Source organism: Jaculus jaculus, chromosome X (assembly GCF_020740685.1).
Source record: "Jaculus jaculus isolate mJacJac1 chromosome X, mJacJac1.mat.Y.cur, whole genome shotgun sequence".
Lineage (NCBI taxonomy): Eukaryota > Metazoa > Chordata > Mammalia > Rodentia > Dipodidae > Jaculus > Jaculus jaculus.
The window spans coordinates 60198858-60216740 of NC_059125.1; the positions used below are offsets into that span (position 1 = coordinate 60198858).

At 40.4% G+C, this 17883-nt stretch overlaps 1 protein-coding gene across 4 annotated transcripts in view; it reads right to left on the bottom strand.

Annotated features, from left to right (window-relative positions):
• Window positions 1-15281, bottom strand: part of Ophn1 (oligophrenin 1) — a 344008-nt gene extending 328727 nt beyond the window's left edge. For 2 of the 4 annotated variants that reach the window (XM_045140247.1, XR_006634604.1), the window contains exons 1-2: window positions 15047-15281; window positions 14369-14539 (exon numbers count right to left, since the gene is read on the bottom strand). In XM_045140247.1, the coding sequence (XP_044996182.1) occupies window positions 14369-14522 (154 nt within the window). In that variant the 5' untranslated portion in view covers window positions 14523-14539; window positions 15047-15281. Of the gene's footprint in view, window positions 1-14368; window positions 14540-14643; window positions 14942-15046 lie in introns of those variants that run through there. The other 2 variants (XR_006634606.1, XR_006634605.1) reach the window with 2 other exon arrangements.
• Between the last annotated feature and the right edge of the window lie 2602 nt (window positions 15282-17883).

Sequence of the window (17883 nt, forward strand, 5' to 3'; positions counted from 1 at the left end):
TGTTTTTCTTTTTTGATTTTGAGTCTTTGTTTTTTAGATAGAATCTCATCAGGAAGCCTAACCTAGCCTCAAAACTCTGATCCTCCTGCCTCAGCCTCCCAAGTGCTAGGATTATAGGTATGTGCCACATGAGTGTTTATAACCTAATAATATGGGTGGACTGCCTGGGTATTAGAGTCATATGCACACAGTTGTAATACTAGCACATGGGAGGTAGAGGCAGGAGGATCAGAAGGTCAAGGTCATCATCAGCTACACAGCAAATCTGAGGTCAATATGGACTATATGTAACCATTAGACCCTGTCCAAGAAAGACCCTAATACACATACACACATACATGTGCTCTCACTTGCTCTCTCTCGCTCTCTCTCTCTCACTCTCTCTCATTCCTAGTTTTATTGAATAGTGACCTTTCTTGTGTTGTAATTTCTCCAAGTACTGCTTTTGTTGCATCCCTTAAGTTTTGGCAGGTTGTTTCACTACTTATTCATTGACATTTTATTTTCTAATATCATTTGTGATATATTATTTGATACATCATTTAGAAGTGTGATGTTTCCTAGATAATCTTCTGCTGATGATTTCTAATGTCATTCAACTATGGTTAGAAAACATACGTTGGATAAATTTATTTAGATATGCATTGTGAATTAACTAAGATCAGACAATTTAGATCATCCAGTCTAACAAAAATTATTAATAGAAATTATTTATTCATTTATTTATTTATTTGCAAGGAGAGAGAGAGAAAATGGACATGCCACGGCCTCTTGCCACTGCAAAAGAACTCCAAACGCATGTTCCATTTTGTGCATCTGGCTTTACATAGATACTGGGCAATCAAACCTGGGCTGTCAGGCTTAGCAAGCAAGCACCTTTAACCATTGAGCAATCGCCCCAGCCATAAAAACGTTTTAAATTAATTATTTATTTATTTTATTTGCAAGGAGAGAGTATGGGTACACCAGAGCCTCTTGCTGTTGCATACAAATTCCAGAGAGTTACACCACTTTGTGCATCTGGTTTTACATGAGTCTGTGAAATGGAACCTAGGCCAGCAGGTTTTGCAATCAAGTATCTTTAGCCACTGAGTCATCTCCCCATCCCCACCATGAAGTATTTTATGTATACTTGGTTATTTTCTATGTGTACCTGATAATTTTCCATGTGTACCTAAAGATATATATTCTACTGTTGTTAGATGAAGTGTCCTATGGATGTCCACTAGGTTTAATTGACTTACAGTGTTGTTCAAAGTTTCTATCCTTTGATATTTGTTTTTGTTTGTTGTAGTGGTTTTTTGTTGTTGTTGTTGTTTTGTTTTGTTTTGAGGTAGGGTCTCACTCTAGCCCAGGCTGACCTGGAACTCACTCCGTACTTCTAGGCTAGCCTCAAACTCACAGAGCTCTTCCTACTTCAGCGTCCCATGTGCTAGGACTAAAAGCATGTGCCATCACACCTGGCTTTCTACCCTTTTTTAAGTTGGCCTAATTGATCTAAAGAAAGTAAGGCATTGAAGATGCCAACTACTATATTGAGATTACCTATTCTTCACTTTAATTCTTTTGTTGTGGATTTGGGGGCTGTTATTAGGTGTTCCTTCTCTGCTTCTTGTCTGCTGGGCTCTACCACACCTTCTCCACCACAATAGACTCTACCCTGTGGAATTGTAAAGCCAAATTAAACCTTTTTCCATCCATAAGTTGTTTCTGGCTGAGCATTTTGTCTCAGCAACAAGAAAGTAACGGATATGACTGTTTACTTGTTGAGACCTTGTTTCCATGCTTTCCTTTAGCTCTCTCTGGGTATGGTGTCCTTCACTTCCATGAACCTAAGTATATTTGAACACAGTTATAATACTTGGCTTAATTTTTTTTTTAATTCTACCACTTTAGACCATCAGTCTCTGGTGATTGCTTTGTGCCTTTTATATATACCTTACTTTCCTATTTCATTTATGTGTGGCTTTTTTAAGAAAAGATATTTATTTATTTACTTAAGAGAGACAGAAAAGGGCTGGAGAGATGGCTTAACGATTAAGCCATTTGCCTGCAAAGCCAAAGGATCCCAGTTTGACTCTCCAGGACCCATGTAAGACAGATGTACAAGGGGGCGCACGCATCTGCAGTTCGTATGCAGTGGCTGGAGGCCCTGGCACACCCACTTTCTGTCTCTCTCTCTCTCTCTCTCTCTCTCTCTCTCTCTCTCTGTGTGTGTCTGCCTTTTTCTTGCTCTTAAATAAATAAATAAATTATATATATGTGTGTGTGTGTGTGTGTGCGTGTGCATATACATACATACATACATACATACATACATACATACATGCATACATACATATATATTTGGTTTTTCAAGGTAGGGTCTCACTTTAGCTCAGGCTGACCTGGAATTCTCTATGTAATCTCAGGGTGGCCTTGAACTCACAGTGATCTTCCTACCTCTGCCTCCTGAGTGCTGGGATTAAAGGCGTGTGCCACCACACACGACTAAAATATATTTTTAAAAATATAGAGAGACAGAAAAAAAGAGGGAGAGAAAGAGACAGAGAACAGGCAGGCCAGAGCTTCTAGCCACTATAAATGAACTCTAGTGTATCACCTTGTATATCCGGCTTTATGTGGGTACTGGGGAATGGAACTTAGGTACTTTGGTTTTGCCGGCAAGCAACTAAACTGTTAAGACATCTCTCCAGCCTGATGTGTGACTTTTTTAAGTTTCTTAAAAATGAGACATTTCAGGCAATATAATGTATATACTTAAAGTCAGATTCTGCCCCCTAGGTCCCATTGCTATGATTTTTGTTATTTGTTTAGTATTCTTCTTGGACCAATTTTGCAGTGTCTGAATTCCTCATAATATATAGCCACTAATATCTCTGCTTAGTTACCTTAGTAACTGTTTGTTTTTCAAGGTAGGGTCTCACTCTGGCCCAGGCTGACCTGGAATTCACTATGTAGTCTCAGGGTAGCTTTGAACTCACAGCAATCCTTCTACCTCTACTTCCCAAGTACTAGGATTAAAAGTATGTGCTACCACGCCCAGATCAACAAATTTTTAAATGTAGGGAGATATTTACTGTTTCATATATTTTAAATTTATACCATATTCATGTTTCCCTGTCTAGAAACATATTTTAATTTATTTATTTTTTATTTTTTGGTTGTTCTTTCCCATAAATACCACATCTCACTCTTGAGCTTTTTTTCCTCACCCCATACATCCTTACTCCCTAAGGTATAACAGAATATATTTCTTATCCTTAACTTGCCCTTCATAGCTATTCTTGCAATTGATATGAAATTACTTAAGTGCATAATTAGATATTTAATGTGTGTTCCAAAATAACAGAGCATATAGCAGCCTTATTCACCACGATATCCTCAACTTCCAGGAAAGTACTTGTCACACAGTATGAAATTAGTAAATCCTTGTTAAATTAAACTGAATTGACTTTACATGGCCCAAGGTCTAGCACTGGAAATAAGTCTGGTAGTGTGTCAGAAGGATCCTCTAGCCAACCAGAAAAGATCAGCGTAAGAGTTCCAGGGTACTCCCCTGGAAAAGTGTGTACTTTTCAAATCATTAAGAGCTTCTTATCAGTAACTGATAGGAGAAACAGATGCAAGATTAAACAAGAGAATTTGATTATGCTTTAAAAAATAATACTAAACAAATGAAGCTGAAAAAGTATTTTTCATCATTCTTAAGTCTGATTTAATAACTCATTCAGTGGGGCTGGAGAGATGGCGTAGTGGTTAAAGCATTTGCCTGCAAAGCCAAAGGATCCCAGTTCGACACTCCAGGACCCACATAAGCCAGATGCACATGGTGGTGCATACTTTTGGAGTTTGTTTGGAGCATCTGAAGGCCCTGGCATGCCCATTCTCATTCACTCACTCTTGCTCTGTCTCTCTCTCTCTCTATGTATATATCTATCTTTCTGTCTCTCTCTCTCTCTCTCTCTCTCTTTCTGCCTCTTTTTTTCTCTCAAATAAATTAATTAATTTAAAATATGTTTTTTAAATTAATTAATTTACATACATATATTCATTCAGTGGGTAAGTCAGGCTAAAGTCTTCAATAATCTACCACCATTCTTCCATCCCTAAAATGAAGTTTCTTATAAATGGTCACACTGAAAGTCTAGCTTGTTTCACCTTCCCATCATAGTTCCCACAGTACCTTCAGTCCAACTACTTTGACATGTAAGTCTTCTGAGGCCTTATGACAAATATGATGTGGTAGTTTTAATGTAAAATATCCTCAATAGATTCATGTGTTTGAGTCCTTAATCCCCATATGGTGGCACTATTTGAGAAGGTTGTAGAGAGCTTGGGAAGTGGAATCTGGCTGGAGGAAGTTTGTCAGTTGGGGAGGGCCTAGAGGTATTATGATCCAGCCCTGCTTGGTAAGGATTGGTTTGCCTGCTTTCTCCCTGCTGATGTGAAGATATGGTACCAGCTGTCTGCTCCAGCCATACTTTCCTTGCCATGATGAAACTTCTCCTGGAAACTAAACCCTTTCCTCCCATAAGCTGTTTCTGGTTAGGTGTTTTGTCTCAGCCAAGAGAAAGTGACTAATATATATGGCCATATCAGCTCCATTAAATCCTATTGAATCCCACTGATTCATATTTACTAAGATGAGTCTTATAACAGTTACTTTCTCATTGGTGGGAAAGCAAAAACAGCTTATAGGAGAAAAAGGGATTAATTCAGTTTACGATTTCAATGGAAAGTTTAACCATGGTGAGGAAAGTATGGCAGGATGGAGCTAGATATTCACAATACATGGTAGCACAGGAAACAGAAAGCAATGAATGCTACTACTTGGTCGGTTCTTTCCTTTTTAAAATGTTTTACTTATTTATTTATTTAGGAGAGAGAGAAAGAGAGAGGAACCTAGAGAGAGAGAATGGGCACTCCCAGGGATTCCAGCCACTGCAAACAAACTCTAGATGCATGTGCCAAGTTCTTTCTTTTTTATACACTCCAGGACCCTGGCCTATGAAATGGTGCCACTGGCAATTAAGGTGTGTCTTTATACTGCAATTACCCTAGTCAAGATTATCCGTCACAGGCATGCCCAGAAGCTAATCTAATCTAGATAATCCCTCATGAGTGAGTCTAGGTCCTGTCAAATTGGCAATCAATATAAAGTATCACAAGTCCTAAACCACACATCCATTATACTGATCAAGTTACTCTGGAATTATAAAATAACTGTGTGCTCAAAGGCACTGATTAAATATCACTGAGATACCTATCGAGTGAAAATGTACAATAACATTAACTCTGGCATTTACACCATAGCATTACATCCACCACAAAGGGATTTCCTCACCACAGTTATTCATGTCAGAACTGAAAAGCATCAAGCTGAATTCTTCCCCCGCATCCCCCCTAAAAGTATTCAATAAGTATAGAGTCATAATAAGCCAGCATGATTCAACTCATTTACTCTAACTAGATAATTAGCTGAGTTTTCCCTGGGCCTACTCTCTTCCAGTAAAAGCATACTATACTGGCCCTGATTTAGACAGAATCACTTCAGATGTTTTATCTAAATAAGGTGGTGTTAACTGGAAAAAAAACAATGATAAAAGCAGGAAGAGGGCTAGAGAGATGACTTAGTGATTAAGGCACTTGCCTGTAAAGCCTAAGCACCCAGGTTCGAGTCCCCAGTACCCATGTAAGCCAGATGCACAGTGGTGTATGCTTCTAGAATTTGCAGTAGCTAGAAGCCCTGGCATGCCCATTCTCCATCTCTATATCTTCCTCTTTCTCTTTGTCTCTCAAATAAGTAAGTAAATAAATAAAATATTTGAAAAAGAAACAGAAAGAACCTTCAAGATATATAAACCTTATTTTTTAATTATTTATTTAGTTATTTGGTGTGTGTGTGAGTGTGTGTGTGTGTGTGTGTGTGTGTGTGTGTGTGTGTGTGTGTTCCTGTGTATGTCCATGTGTGTGAGTACAGGTGCATGCCACAGTGCATGAGTGGAGATCAAAGAACAATTTTCAGGTCATTTCTAACCTTCCACTTCATTTTGAGACAGGGTCTCTTGTTTGGTGGTCACCACTCCATTCATAAGCTTTCACAAACCCCAGATTTTATAAATGGAAAAATGAAGGTTGACAAAACAAAGTTTACTCAAGGTCACACAGCTAGGTAATAGCATAGTTTTAGACAACTCATTGTCTCAGGAAAGCAATCACACATTAGATAGGTGTCATAATTAACAAAGAAAGAACTGAAAAGATAGCTGTATTGGCTAACTTTCCCTGTTGCAGGGACAAAATACCTGAAAGAAAGCAACCTAAAGAAGAAAGAGTTTATTTTGGCTCAAAGTTTAAGAGTACAGTCCATCATGGTAGCAGGAGTATAAAGCAGCCAGTCACATTCAATCCACAGTCAGAAAGCAGAGAGATGAATCCTGATGCTTAGTTAGCTTTCTCTTTTTTTATTCATTCCCAGACCTTAATCTGTGGGATAGTGCTGCCCAGTAAGGGTGGATTTTCCCCTCAATTAACTGGTTCTAGAAATTCCCTTCTAGACATGCCCAGAGATTTTTCTTGTAGGTGATTCTAGACCCTGTCAAGTGGACAACAGAGATTAACCATGTAAAATCCACCCTTGTCAATTTATGCAGTGTTTTATTGGGAAAATAATAACAAAGTAACTAATACAGAACACTGGTACTGAGAAGGTTGGACTATAGCTCTGATAAACATGACCATGTGGTTCTTAGGCCTTTGGAAATTTTCAAGGGAGGAGTGGGGAACAGTTTGGAACTATGGGCTAGGAAAGCCCTAGAATGCTATAATCAGAGCTTAAAGGGCCATTATGATGGGAGTTGGAAAGACCACAACATTGACAGAAATGCAGTCAGTAGTGGCATGGCTCACAAGGTTTCAAAGGGGAACAAGGACTCTATTGCAAAAACTGGGATATAAATTATACAAGTTATATTCTTGTAAAGAATGTGACTGTATTCTGCCCATGTCCTGAGAACCTGAGTGGGCATAAATTCAAAGTAATGGACTAATGTTTATGATAGAGGAAATTTCAAGACAAAGTATGGCATGGTTACTGCTCACTATTTTTTTGTTTTGTTTTGTTTTGTTTTTGTTTTTTGTTTTTTGTTTTTTGAGGTAGAGTTTCACTCTAGCCCAGGCTGACCTGGAATTCACTTGGTAGTCTCAGGGTGGCTTTGAACTCACAGTGATCCTCCTACCTCTGCCTCCCGAGTGCTGGGATTAAAGGCGTGAACCACCATGCCCGGCCTTTGCTCACTATTTATTCACAACTATAGTAAAAAGGAACAAAAAGATATGAAAATTAAAGTATATAATGTACAAAAGTGACTTTTTTGAAGTATAAGGCTATATTATTAAAATGACATAAACTCATGAATTATATTAATTCTCCTTTAGTCAGCTAAAGATAAAGAATGTATCTTTCTAAAGGGATTCACTGGAGCAGGATTTGGGATGGGAGAAGAGGGGGTGGTTATGATCATGGTATGTTGTCTATATGTATGGAAGTTGTCAATAAAAAGTTAAAAATAAAAAAAAAAAGAATTTATCTTTCAAAAATTTTTTTGGAGACAGGGTCTCATATAGCCCAGGCTGGCTTCGAATCATCTACAAATCTGAGAATGTTCTTCAACCCTTTATCCACCTGCCTCCATTTCTTAAGTACTGGAATTACTTATGTGCCCCATTACCCCCAGCTGTATTCTTTTTTTTTTTAATTTTTTATTTACTTATTTGAGAGTGACAGACACAGAGAGAAAGACAGATAGAGGGAGAGAGAGAATGGGCACGCCAGGGCTTCCAGCCTCTGCAAACAAACTCCAGGCACGTGCGCCCCCTTGTGCATCTGGCTAACGTGGGACCTGGGGAACCAAGCCTCGAACCGGGGTCCTTAGGCTTCACAGGCAAGCGCTTAACCGCTAAGCCATCTCTCCAGCCCGCCCAGCTGTATTCTTTTAGTTAATTAGTTTAGTTTTAGTTTTCTGAAACAGGGTCTCATATAACCCAGGGTAACTTTAAACTCTCTTTGTAACTGAGGATGGAATAAAAATAGGGTTCTATAATTAGTCTAAACATTCTTTTCTGAAATTGTTAAGCTACAATATGCAGTGGAATCATAATCAAGCTACACAGAACCCTGCTGCTTCCCAATCATTATAAAAACACAGGTCACATCACCAGGCATAGTGTTGCATGCCTTTAGCCCCAGCACTTGGGAGACAGAGGTAGGTGGATCGCCATGAGTTCGAGGCCACCCTGAGACTATATAGTGAGTTTCAGGTCAGCCTGGACTAGAGTGAGACTTACCTCGGAAAAAAAATTAAAAAATAAAAAATAAACAGGTCACAGTAACATGACTACCAAAGCCACAGATCCCATTAATAGAAGAACCAGCACCATACCCAGCTATCATTTTTGCATTGTGCCACTATTCTTCCTCTGCTAATTGTAAATGGTACCAAGTCTTCCAAGAATTTCTCCCTGGAGATTGTTCACCTGCCAGTTTCCTAGCTGGAGTCTAAGACTCATAGACTAGAAAAGCTACATTATCTAGCTCAAGTATGGTAATCTAGTAGAGCAATTGCCTAGTATGTGTGAAACCCTACATTCAATTCCTAGCTGCAAAAAAAATGATAATAGAATTTTATTTAGCTAGAATATTTTTAAAAATATATGGCTGGATATTGTGACACATATCTGTTATCCTAGCTTTAAAGGGGTTGAAGCAGGAGGGTTGCTGAAAGTTCAAGGCCATCCTAAGTAGCATAGCAAGACTATCTAGGGGGAAAACTTTCAAAACTAAGAGCATTTCAGTCTTTCGAAGGGGATGGTGAGGCTGCTATATTTTCCCCTATCAACTCCAGACCTACTAAGCTACTTCTAGCAGCTTCAGAGTTCTGTTTTCTCCTTGGCCTCTCATAGAATTTGAGATCCTTGAATATAGAGAAGGCACAAATAATAGTGCACAAAAATGAGTTACTAGAAAAAGTGAGATGTGGCATTATGTTGTGCTAAGAGTTTTACATGCACTTTTTACCAGGAAAAGTCCACTTAGGTCTTATAGGATTAAACTACTGTAGTAGAGTTCTGAAAACTATAGCTGGTAAGACAACTCCAGCTTTCTATCTATTTTTGTATGTCACCCTCCCCAAGGTAGAGGTAAGAATGTTTTTATTTAGGGTTTTTTGCTTTTGTTTGAAATTTTATAGACACTGTGTCTCACTGTATAACCAAGGCTAACCTGCAATTCACTCTGCAGCTCAAGCTGGTTTTGAATACTTTATCAGTCTACACCCAGCTATAGCATAATGGGGTTATAAGTACATGCTACCATAACCAGGTATATTTTTAAATATTTGAAAATTCAATGGGATAATATTTCATGATATATAAAAAGTATCTGGGATTGGGGAAGATGTTTCAGTAGTTTAAAGGGCTTGCTATGCAAGCATGATAGCCTGAGTTCAGATCTCCAGAACCCATGTAAAGCAGAACGTGATAGCATAAGTGTCTATAAATGTCATCACCCCTATGATAAAGTGAGAGGCAGAGACAGGAGAATCCCTGAAAGCTTGTGAGTCAGGTTCCTGGTATGCATAGCAACAAACAACAAAGACTGTCTCAAACAAGGTGGTAGGCAGGACCAACACCTGAGACTGCCCTTTGACCTCCACACATGCACTCATACTCCCATACACAAGAAAAATGTATCTCAAAATCACATTTCAATATCAAAAAATAAGTTTTGGAATATTCATTCTATTTATTCCTCTGTGCCTGCTTTCTCACAACAGCAGAATTGATGAGTTAGTTGCCAGAGACCAGATGACATCAAAACTTAAAATATGTACTATATGGAACTTTGCAAAAAGGTCTGTTGAACCTACGCTATCAAAAATATTATAGCACACATGGTAGTGCACTCGTGTGACCCCTATATTCATGAGCTAAGATAAGAGGATTTCAAGTTTGATGGTAACCTGGGCTACATAGTGCTTCATGTGTATAATACTAGCAGCACTCAGGAGGTTGAAATAGGAAGATTTCCAAGAGTTGGAAGTCACCTAACCTACATACTAAGCTCCAGGCAAGCCTGGGCTATGAAATAAGACCCTGTATCAACCACAAACAAAAGTAACACTTGGTATATAGGAACAGCTTAACAACTAATAAGTGTCATTAATTCTTCCCAGCTCCAATTCTACTTCACCCCTCGCTTTCCCCTAGGCACCCATTAGAAATGAGCTCTCCCTCTAACATCACATTCAATGGTCCAACTGTCTTACTTTTAATCTTAAACCATCACGTTCAGTTGTACTTTTAAACTCTGAAGGCTCTGTTCTTTACTACTTTACACAACTTTATGTAACAATGATTTCTATATATGTCTTGTCTCTTCTACCAGCCTCAGAACTTCTTGAAGACAATATCTATCATTGACTCACTGTGCATATATTACAGCCACGTGAACAATTACTTGAACTCAGTATATGCACAAGTATTTCTTGAATGAATAGTATGTCCTTGATGAACTATATATAGCATATAGTAGGTGTCTCATCTTGCCTGGGGTAATAAGCAAGGAACCATAACATTTATTATTCAATGCCTTGCCCAAGTGCTTAGGAAATATTCAATAACATCAAAAGGACTGAACTGAAAAAAGGGATGGGAGAGCTGGGCATGTTAATCATTACACTGATGTAGGAGGATCACTGTGAGTTCCTGGTGGGCCAGGGGCTACAAAGTGAATTCTAAGTCAGCCCTGGCTAGAGTGAGATCCTGCCTAGAAAAAAAAATAATAATGGGGTGAGAATAGAGCTCAGTGGTAGGGTGGTTTCCTAGCATGTGCAAGACCCTGGGAGCACCACAAAAAAGGGAAAACCAAACAAACCCAACAACAAAGGACAAAGTGAAAATAGGCAATGGTCATCTTTTAGAATGATAGGGGACTTTATTTTCTATTACTTTAAGTTATAATCATTTAATTCTCTAAAAATTATAAATAGTTCATACTTAAAAGAAAGGACATGCTGGAGAGATTGCTTAGTGGTTAACGTGCTTGTGTACAAAGAAAGCCAAAGAACCCAGGTTCAATTCCTCAGTACCCATGTAAGCCAGGTGTACAAGGTGGCACATGTGTCTGGAGTTTGATTACAGTGGCTAGAGGCCCTGGTATACCCATATTCTCCCTCACTCTCTCGCTCTCTCTCTCTTTCCCTCCCTCCCTCAAATAAATAAATAAATAAAAAATTTAAAAGTATATAAAAATAAATTTAAAAAGAAGAAAGGAGAACTCTCAATCATTCCCAGAAGGGAGACAGTCTGGCTACAATTTATAACATCAGCTACCTCTGAACACTGAGCCAAAGAAACTTAAGTATTCACACAGAACCACACTGAATGAGTTAATCATCACACACAGTTGCCTAGAGCTCTGTATAATACCAGACACAAGGGGATGAAATGTGGAAAACAAGTTTCACCTTATTTAACAACTTGAGGGAAAATTGCAACTGATTTCTGCAGCACAGTGCTTCATGTCTCATTGGTTTGCAGACACACTAGATACTTGATTTGATTGGCAAAGTAATGAAATAAAAAGGCATCAATTATTTTCCTGTATTTTCTTGCCAGGCTCCAGATGCTAAGGTGGAACCACACACACATAAATACAAAACTCATTGCTCATTGCTATCTGGGCGTGGTGTCACACACCTTTGAATCCCAGCACTTGAGAAGCAGAGGAAGGAGGATCACTTTGAATTTGAGGCTAGCCTGAGACCAAGCCCAGGTCAGCCTGGGCTAGAGCAAGACCCCTACCTCAGAAAACCAAAAAAAAAAAAAAAAACAAAAAAAAAACTCATTGCTTCAATGTGCCAACACAGTGACATTTTCTCATATGATAACAACAAAAAAGGCTTTGCTTCTAGCAACTTCCATTTATGCATTTCCCTTCTTAACTCTAATAAAATTATACATTCACCAATAGCTGTATTAGTGACCCAAAGATGTATTATGAACAATATACATTTCTTAGGCCTTTACACCTCAAAGCACGTAGATTCTATTTATTCTCCTAGGCCTCACAACAGTCCTATGATATGGATATACTTACCACCATTGTTTTAGTAATGGCTTGTTTTTTCTAGTACTGCAAATGGAATGCAGAGCCTTTCATGTGCTAGTTAAGCAGGTGCTCTACCACTGAGCTACATTCCCAGATCACCATCATTTTTTATCATACAAATTTATGGGGTACACTGTCATAATTTGGTAAAGGTATCCAATGTCTATCAAATTGGAATTTACCTTTCTTTATACATTTTTTCTTAATTTTTGAATTAGTTGTATGTGATAGGTGAAGTGGTTTATATCAGATCCCACAATGGGGAAGCCGAGACTGTAATCCAGGTCTTAAAAATCCAATCCCAAGGAAGTTGCTGACTCTTCCTACTTTTAGTCTTAAAAAAGATGGAAAGATTTAAACTCACTACTTTCCTATACCTTACAAAATACCCGCCCAGTCCTGGTGGTAAATGCCTCTATAAACCCAACTGAGGCAGAGAGTTCAAGGTCAGTCTGCACTACATATAGAGACCTTGTTTCCAAAATCCAAGGCCTACGGATGTAAGTCAATGATAGGATACTTAACTAGTATATGCAAAGACTTGGGTTTAATACCAGCAGTGAAAAGAAAATGCCCTTTCCCTAAATGTTTCACTGAACAGTTTTTATATTTTTTATTGTGTGTGTGTGTGTTGGGGGGTTGTTTTTGTTTGTTTGGTTTGGTTTTTTCTTACAGATTGTAATCTCTCTAATATGCCTTAACTGGACATTTTTTAAACACAAACACTGTCAGCTTACCATGCATTTCATAAAACCACCTCCTTCCTAGCACTTTATAATTAGCTTTGCTTGACTCAGAATACTGCAACAGTTTACCATAAGAAAACAATCTAAACATTCCCTCCTTTCCTTCCAATGAACCCATGACTTTCCTTGGCACAATCTGCATATCACTAAACTTTCAATGAACTCTATTAGGTGGGGACACACCTCCAAATCTTGCCTACAAGTCTGTAAGGATCAGCATTTCAAATACCCCATCTTTAGGGTGCTACCACGAGTTTAGCAAAAGAGAACAAATCATTAAATGATTAAACTCAATCAAAGGACCCACAGGAACTTCAACAGTTCATAGATTCAGATCAAAATGGACAGACAATGAATGACAAATCAGAAGAGCAACACAAGAAATACTCGCTGAGAAGTACCCATGGTGCCAAAGCTTCCAAGGTTCTACTCTTGCTTGGCTGCAGAAGCCTGAGCAAGAGCCCACACTTGATGCAAGCATAGCATTTAGGGGAAAATTCACTCAAAACAAAGATCTAAGCATAGAGGGGATCCTTTGCCAGCAACTTTACTTTTCACAGTCACCTTTTAGCCAAGAAGAGAAAACAAGATTCATTAATCACCCCTCCACTCAATCATTACCCTCCATACTTGGGCACAAAGAGTTAGCTTGCTTATACTCTCATTGGGCATGTTTGCTATTCTTTCTTTTTCTCCCAGCTTCCTGACAACCAGCAGAAATAAAAATCTACACAGAGGAGGAGGGAACAAGGGTCCCACAGCTGAGTCCCTAGTCCTGTATTTTATCCCCAGGGCCATGAAGTGCCATGAAGTAAACAAGTCTTTGTTCCACAATGAAGGAAAATTCAATGTGAATTCAACCAATTAATTCTGAGCTTGGACTGACCTTAACCTAAGTCATAGCTCAGCAAGTTGAAAGAAAAAAAAAAGTTCACTGGAATAAAGGTGCTCTCCTTGGAAAAGAATTTGGCATGGATAATTTTTTACTGCCCCCGCACTTATCTGCAAGTAACCAGAGACTAAGATGAAATCATTACTCAAGCTGCTGACCTTAATTCCCAATTGTTTGTGAGGTGCTGGAGAAATACTTTGGTCAGCATAGATGTCATATTGTCTCAGAAAAGGGTGCTGAATATGACTGACAGTATAGAGATACTGTCCTTTCAAATAACCATCCTTTAAGTAAGAATACTTGCAAAGCAAGAGGGTCACTGGCACAGCTACAGATCATGTCTTATAAGATCAAGGCCACTAAAGGGAAAGACCCAAAGTTTTGGTTGTATCTACCACTTTTCACTTGTAATGACCCCACTCTCCAAAGCCTGGAAATCAATCAGCCTCCAGACATAGGTTGAGTCACACCAAATCCTCCCTCCTCCAGTCGTGTAGAAAGGTTTAAAGGCCAGAACCACCGACTCACAAAAACAGCTCATGGAATCCTTCCACTTACTTCTCATAGCGCTGATAAGCGCATTGCCGTCTTTGATCACGTCTTTGATGAATTTATTGGTCCTCTCCAGCTCCTGTTCGTAACACTTGAGCCTCTCGCGGAAATCGGGGCTGTCTAGGTAGCAGTCGCTGAACTCCAGCGGGGGATGTCCCATGGTTCTGATAGCGGGGACTGGGGATGGGGGGAAACAAAGGCCGAGAGCATCAGTGGCACAGTAGATGGAGTATACGCAGTGATTGCTCGAATTAGGTTCCTTCCCTTTGGAGGACAGGTACCTGTTCCAATGAAACTCCGGCGGAGCGCGAGCCGGTGTGTGAGGGACGCGCGGTCCGCGGACTGTTTCGGGTGACCAAGAAGGCTCACCAGTGCAGTTGGATTCCGACGGGGTGCTGTCTAGTGTGCAGCATACCTCCTAAGCATCTCCTCCACTAGTTGGCAGGAGAAAAGAATCCCGGCTGCACTTTGGCCCGCCCAGGGTGTCTGCGGGAGGGAGCTGAGCTGGGCTGGGCAGCCACCTCTCCGCCCGGCTTCTCGTCGCTCGCTCCCCGCCTGCAGCAGATTTCCTTTGCCGAACTCCGCGGGCAAACTGGATCCTACTGTCCCCTCCCCCTTCTGAAAGCCAACTCCCCCGCCCCGCCCCGCCCCGGCCAAGCAGAGCGCTGGGGTTCCCCCTTCAACCTGCGTCGCGGTGTCCCAGGGTTTCGGTACCGGGGCCGCCAGCTGCTGAGTACTTCCTTAGCCCAGGGAGCGGGCCTGCTGGCCGGTTAGGCGCCGGAAGGGTTAAGCCCCCGCGGCAAGGAAACGTTGCCTTCCTCCATAGACACCAAAGCTGGAAGAGCCACGGAGGGCGGCCGCGCGACGCACAATAGCTGAGGTAGTCAGGCGCTTCCCTACGGAAACTGGGGAGCAGTCAGCGCCCTAGGACTCCAGCTGAAAAGCATGGCGGCCTGGGAGATGTAGTCTTTCCGTTTGCACGCCCCTTGACTCCTCCCTGCAAGTCTCCCCACCGCCCCTCCGGAGTGGCAGCTCTCCCGGATATGCTTTCCAGAGCCTGCCTCGGGCGCGTTGGCAGCGCCCGGCTCCGAGGGGCAGGTGTAAGGCCCTGGCTCTCCAGGGTGCCAGCGAAGTTCCCGTAACTACAGCAAAACACCAGAAAGAATGGATGATGAGAGATGATATCTCACTTCCCATTATTTCACTACATTGTACATTGCTTTTCCCTTCCCTCTTTTACCCTTCTTTGACCTGCCAACTTTTTTCCTCATTTCTTTCTTTCCTGGGTTTTTTTTTTTTTCTTTCCTAGTACAAAACACTAATAACCATGGGCTTTGAGTCCTTCTGTAAGATCTTCGTTGAGCTAATAATCCTCTCTACCAAAGAGAGGCATAGTTAGGATTTAACTTTTTCCTGAATATGTTTCCTCCATATGTAGATGGAGAATCTAAAAGGAGCTTATAAATGGTCTTGCAGCCTATCTCAGACGTTTCTTGTCCATTGTCTACTGTAGAACTGAGGTTCCTCTTTAAGACAGCTGCTTTCAGATTGAGAAGCTACAAGTCAGAAAACCTGGAAAACAGTGTGCACTGTTTCATTTTGTGAACATGTTTACAATAAATTACTGTGAGACAGTTAAGAAAAGCCAGAACTAGGCTGGCTTAGCAGTTAAGATGATTGCATGCAAGGCCAAAGGACCCAGGTTCAATTCCCCAAAACCCACGTTAGCCAGATGCTGTACAAGATCGGTGCTTGCATCTGGAGTTCATTTAAGGTGGCTGGAGGCCCTGGCACGCCCATTCTCTTTGTCTCTCCCTCCCCCCCTCCCTCTCTCTCTCTCTCTCTCAAATAAATAAATTAAATTAAATAGATAAATAAATGAAATAAAAGGCAGAAATGAAAGGAGTTGGTAATAGAGTAATAACATCTAAGCCACCTTTGATAATGTCTTATTGCTGCTGTAACAAATTACCAACAACCTGGTGGTTTGAATTAACATAAATTTATTATCTTACATTTATGGAAATAAGAAGCCAGAAATGATCTTTCCCAGCTCCTGGAAACTACCCTCATCCTCGATGTACCATTTCTCAATCTTCAAAACCTGCAATGGCCAGTCAAGTCTTTTTCGTGTAGCATCACTGTAATCTTGATTCTCCTGCCTCACCTTTTCTCTTTAAGGACCCATATAATTACACTGGGACCACAGAATAATCCAGGTTCTTTGCTTCACCTCATGATCTTTAATCACATTTGCAAAGTCCCTTTTCCCATATTTAATATTTTATTTTTAGTTATTTATTTGAGAGAGAAAAAGAGGTAGAGAGAGAGAGAGAGAGCACGCCAGGGCCTCCAGCCACTACAAATGAACTCCAGACACGTACTACTTTGTGCATCTGGCTTATGTGGGTCCTGGGGACTTGAACCTGGGTCCCTTGGCTTTGCAGGCAAGTGGCCCAAACACTAAGCCATCCCTCCATCCCCCCTTTCCTCATTTTAAATAACATGTTCATGGGCTCCAATAATTTCGACGTTTATGTCTGCGGAGGAGCCACTCTTTTACCTGCTATGCAATTAATTTGTAATTCTATAAACTACCTCAGGAGTCCTCAAAAGAACCCTATGTGGTTGATATTATTATGCTCATTTAAAGATGGAGAAATGAGGGCTAGAGAGATTGCTTAGTGGTTAAGGCGTTTGTCTGCAAAGCCAAAGGACCCAGGTTCGATTCTCCAGGACCCTCATTAGACAGATGCACAAGGGGGCACATGCAGCTGGAGTTTGTTTGCAGCGGCTGGAGGCCCTGGCACACCCATTCTCTCTCCCTCCCTCCCTCTCTCTCTCTCTATCAAATAAGTAAATAAAAATAAAATATTCAAGATAGAGAAATGAAGTCAGAGAGAGATTGAATCACCCAAGGATACACAGGTAGTTAAATGTTAGGTCTGAATTCATACCTAACCTGACTAATTCTAGAGATTGTGTGTGTCTTGCACATGTAATTACATATTTGTATTAATGTGGTTCCACATGTGTGTATATATGAGAGGTCAGCATTGGCTGTCTTCCTTTATTGCTTTCCAACTTATTTTGAAACAGGGTTTCTCACTGAATCCAGAGCTCACTGATTGGGCTAGTTAGCCAGCCAACCTCAGACATCCTCCTATCTTCTTCCCTGTGCTGGGATCATGGGCATGTGCCACCATTTCCCACATTTCACGTGGGTACTGGGAATCTGAACTCAGGTCCTCATGCTTAGGCAGTAAGGATCTTACTCACTGACTCATCTCCTCAGCCCCAAGATACTGTTCTTGATTGTGAACACACCAGAGAATAATAAAGAGTTCAATAAGGAAACATCCTCTAAAAATGAAGAAATATCCACATCCCAAGAATGGACTTTTTTTACTTTGTTTGTTTGTTTGTTTGAAGTGTTGAACCTTATTAATGCTAGGCAAGTGCTTGACCAACTAAGATACATCCCAAGCCTTGCTTCTTACTTTTATTATTTTCAAAGCTAG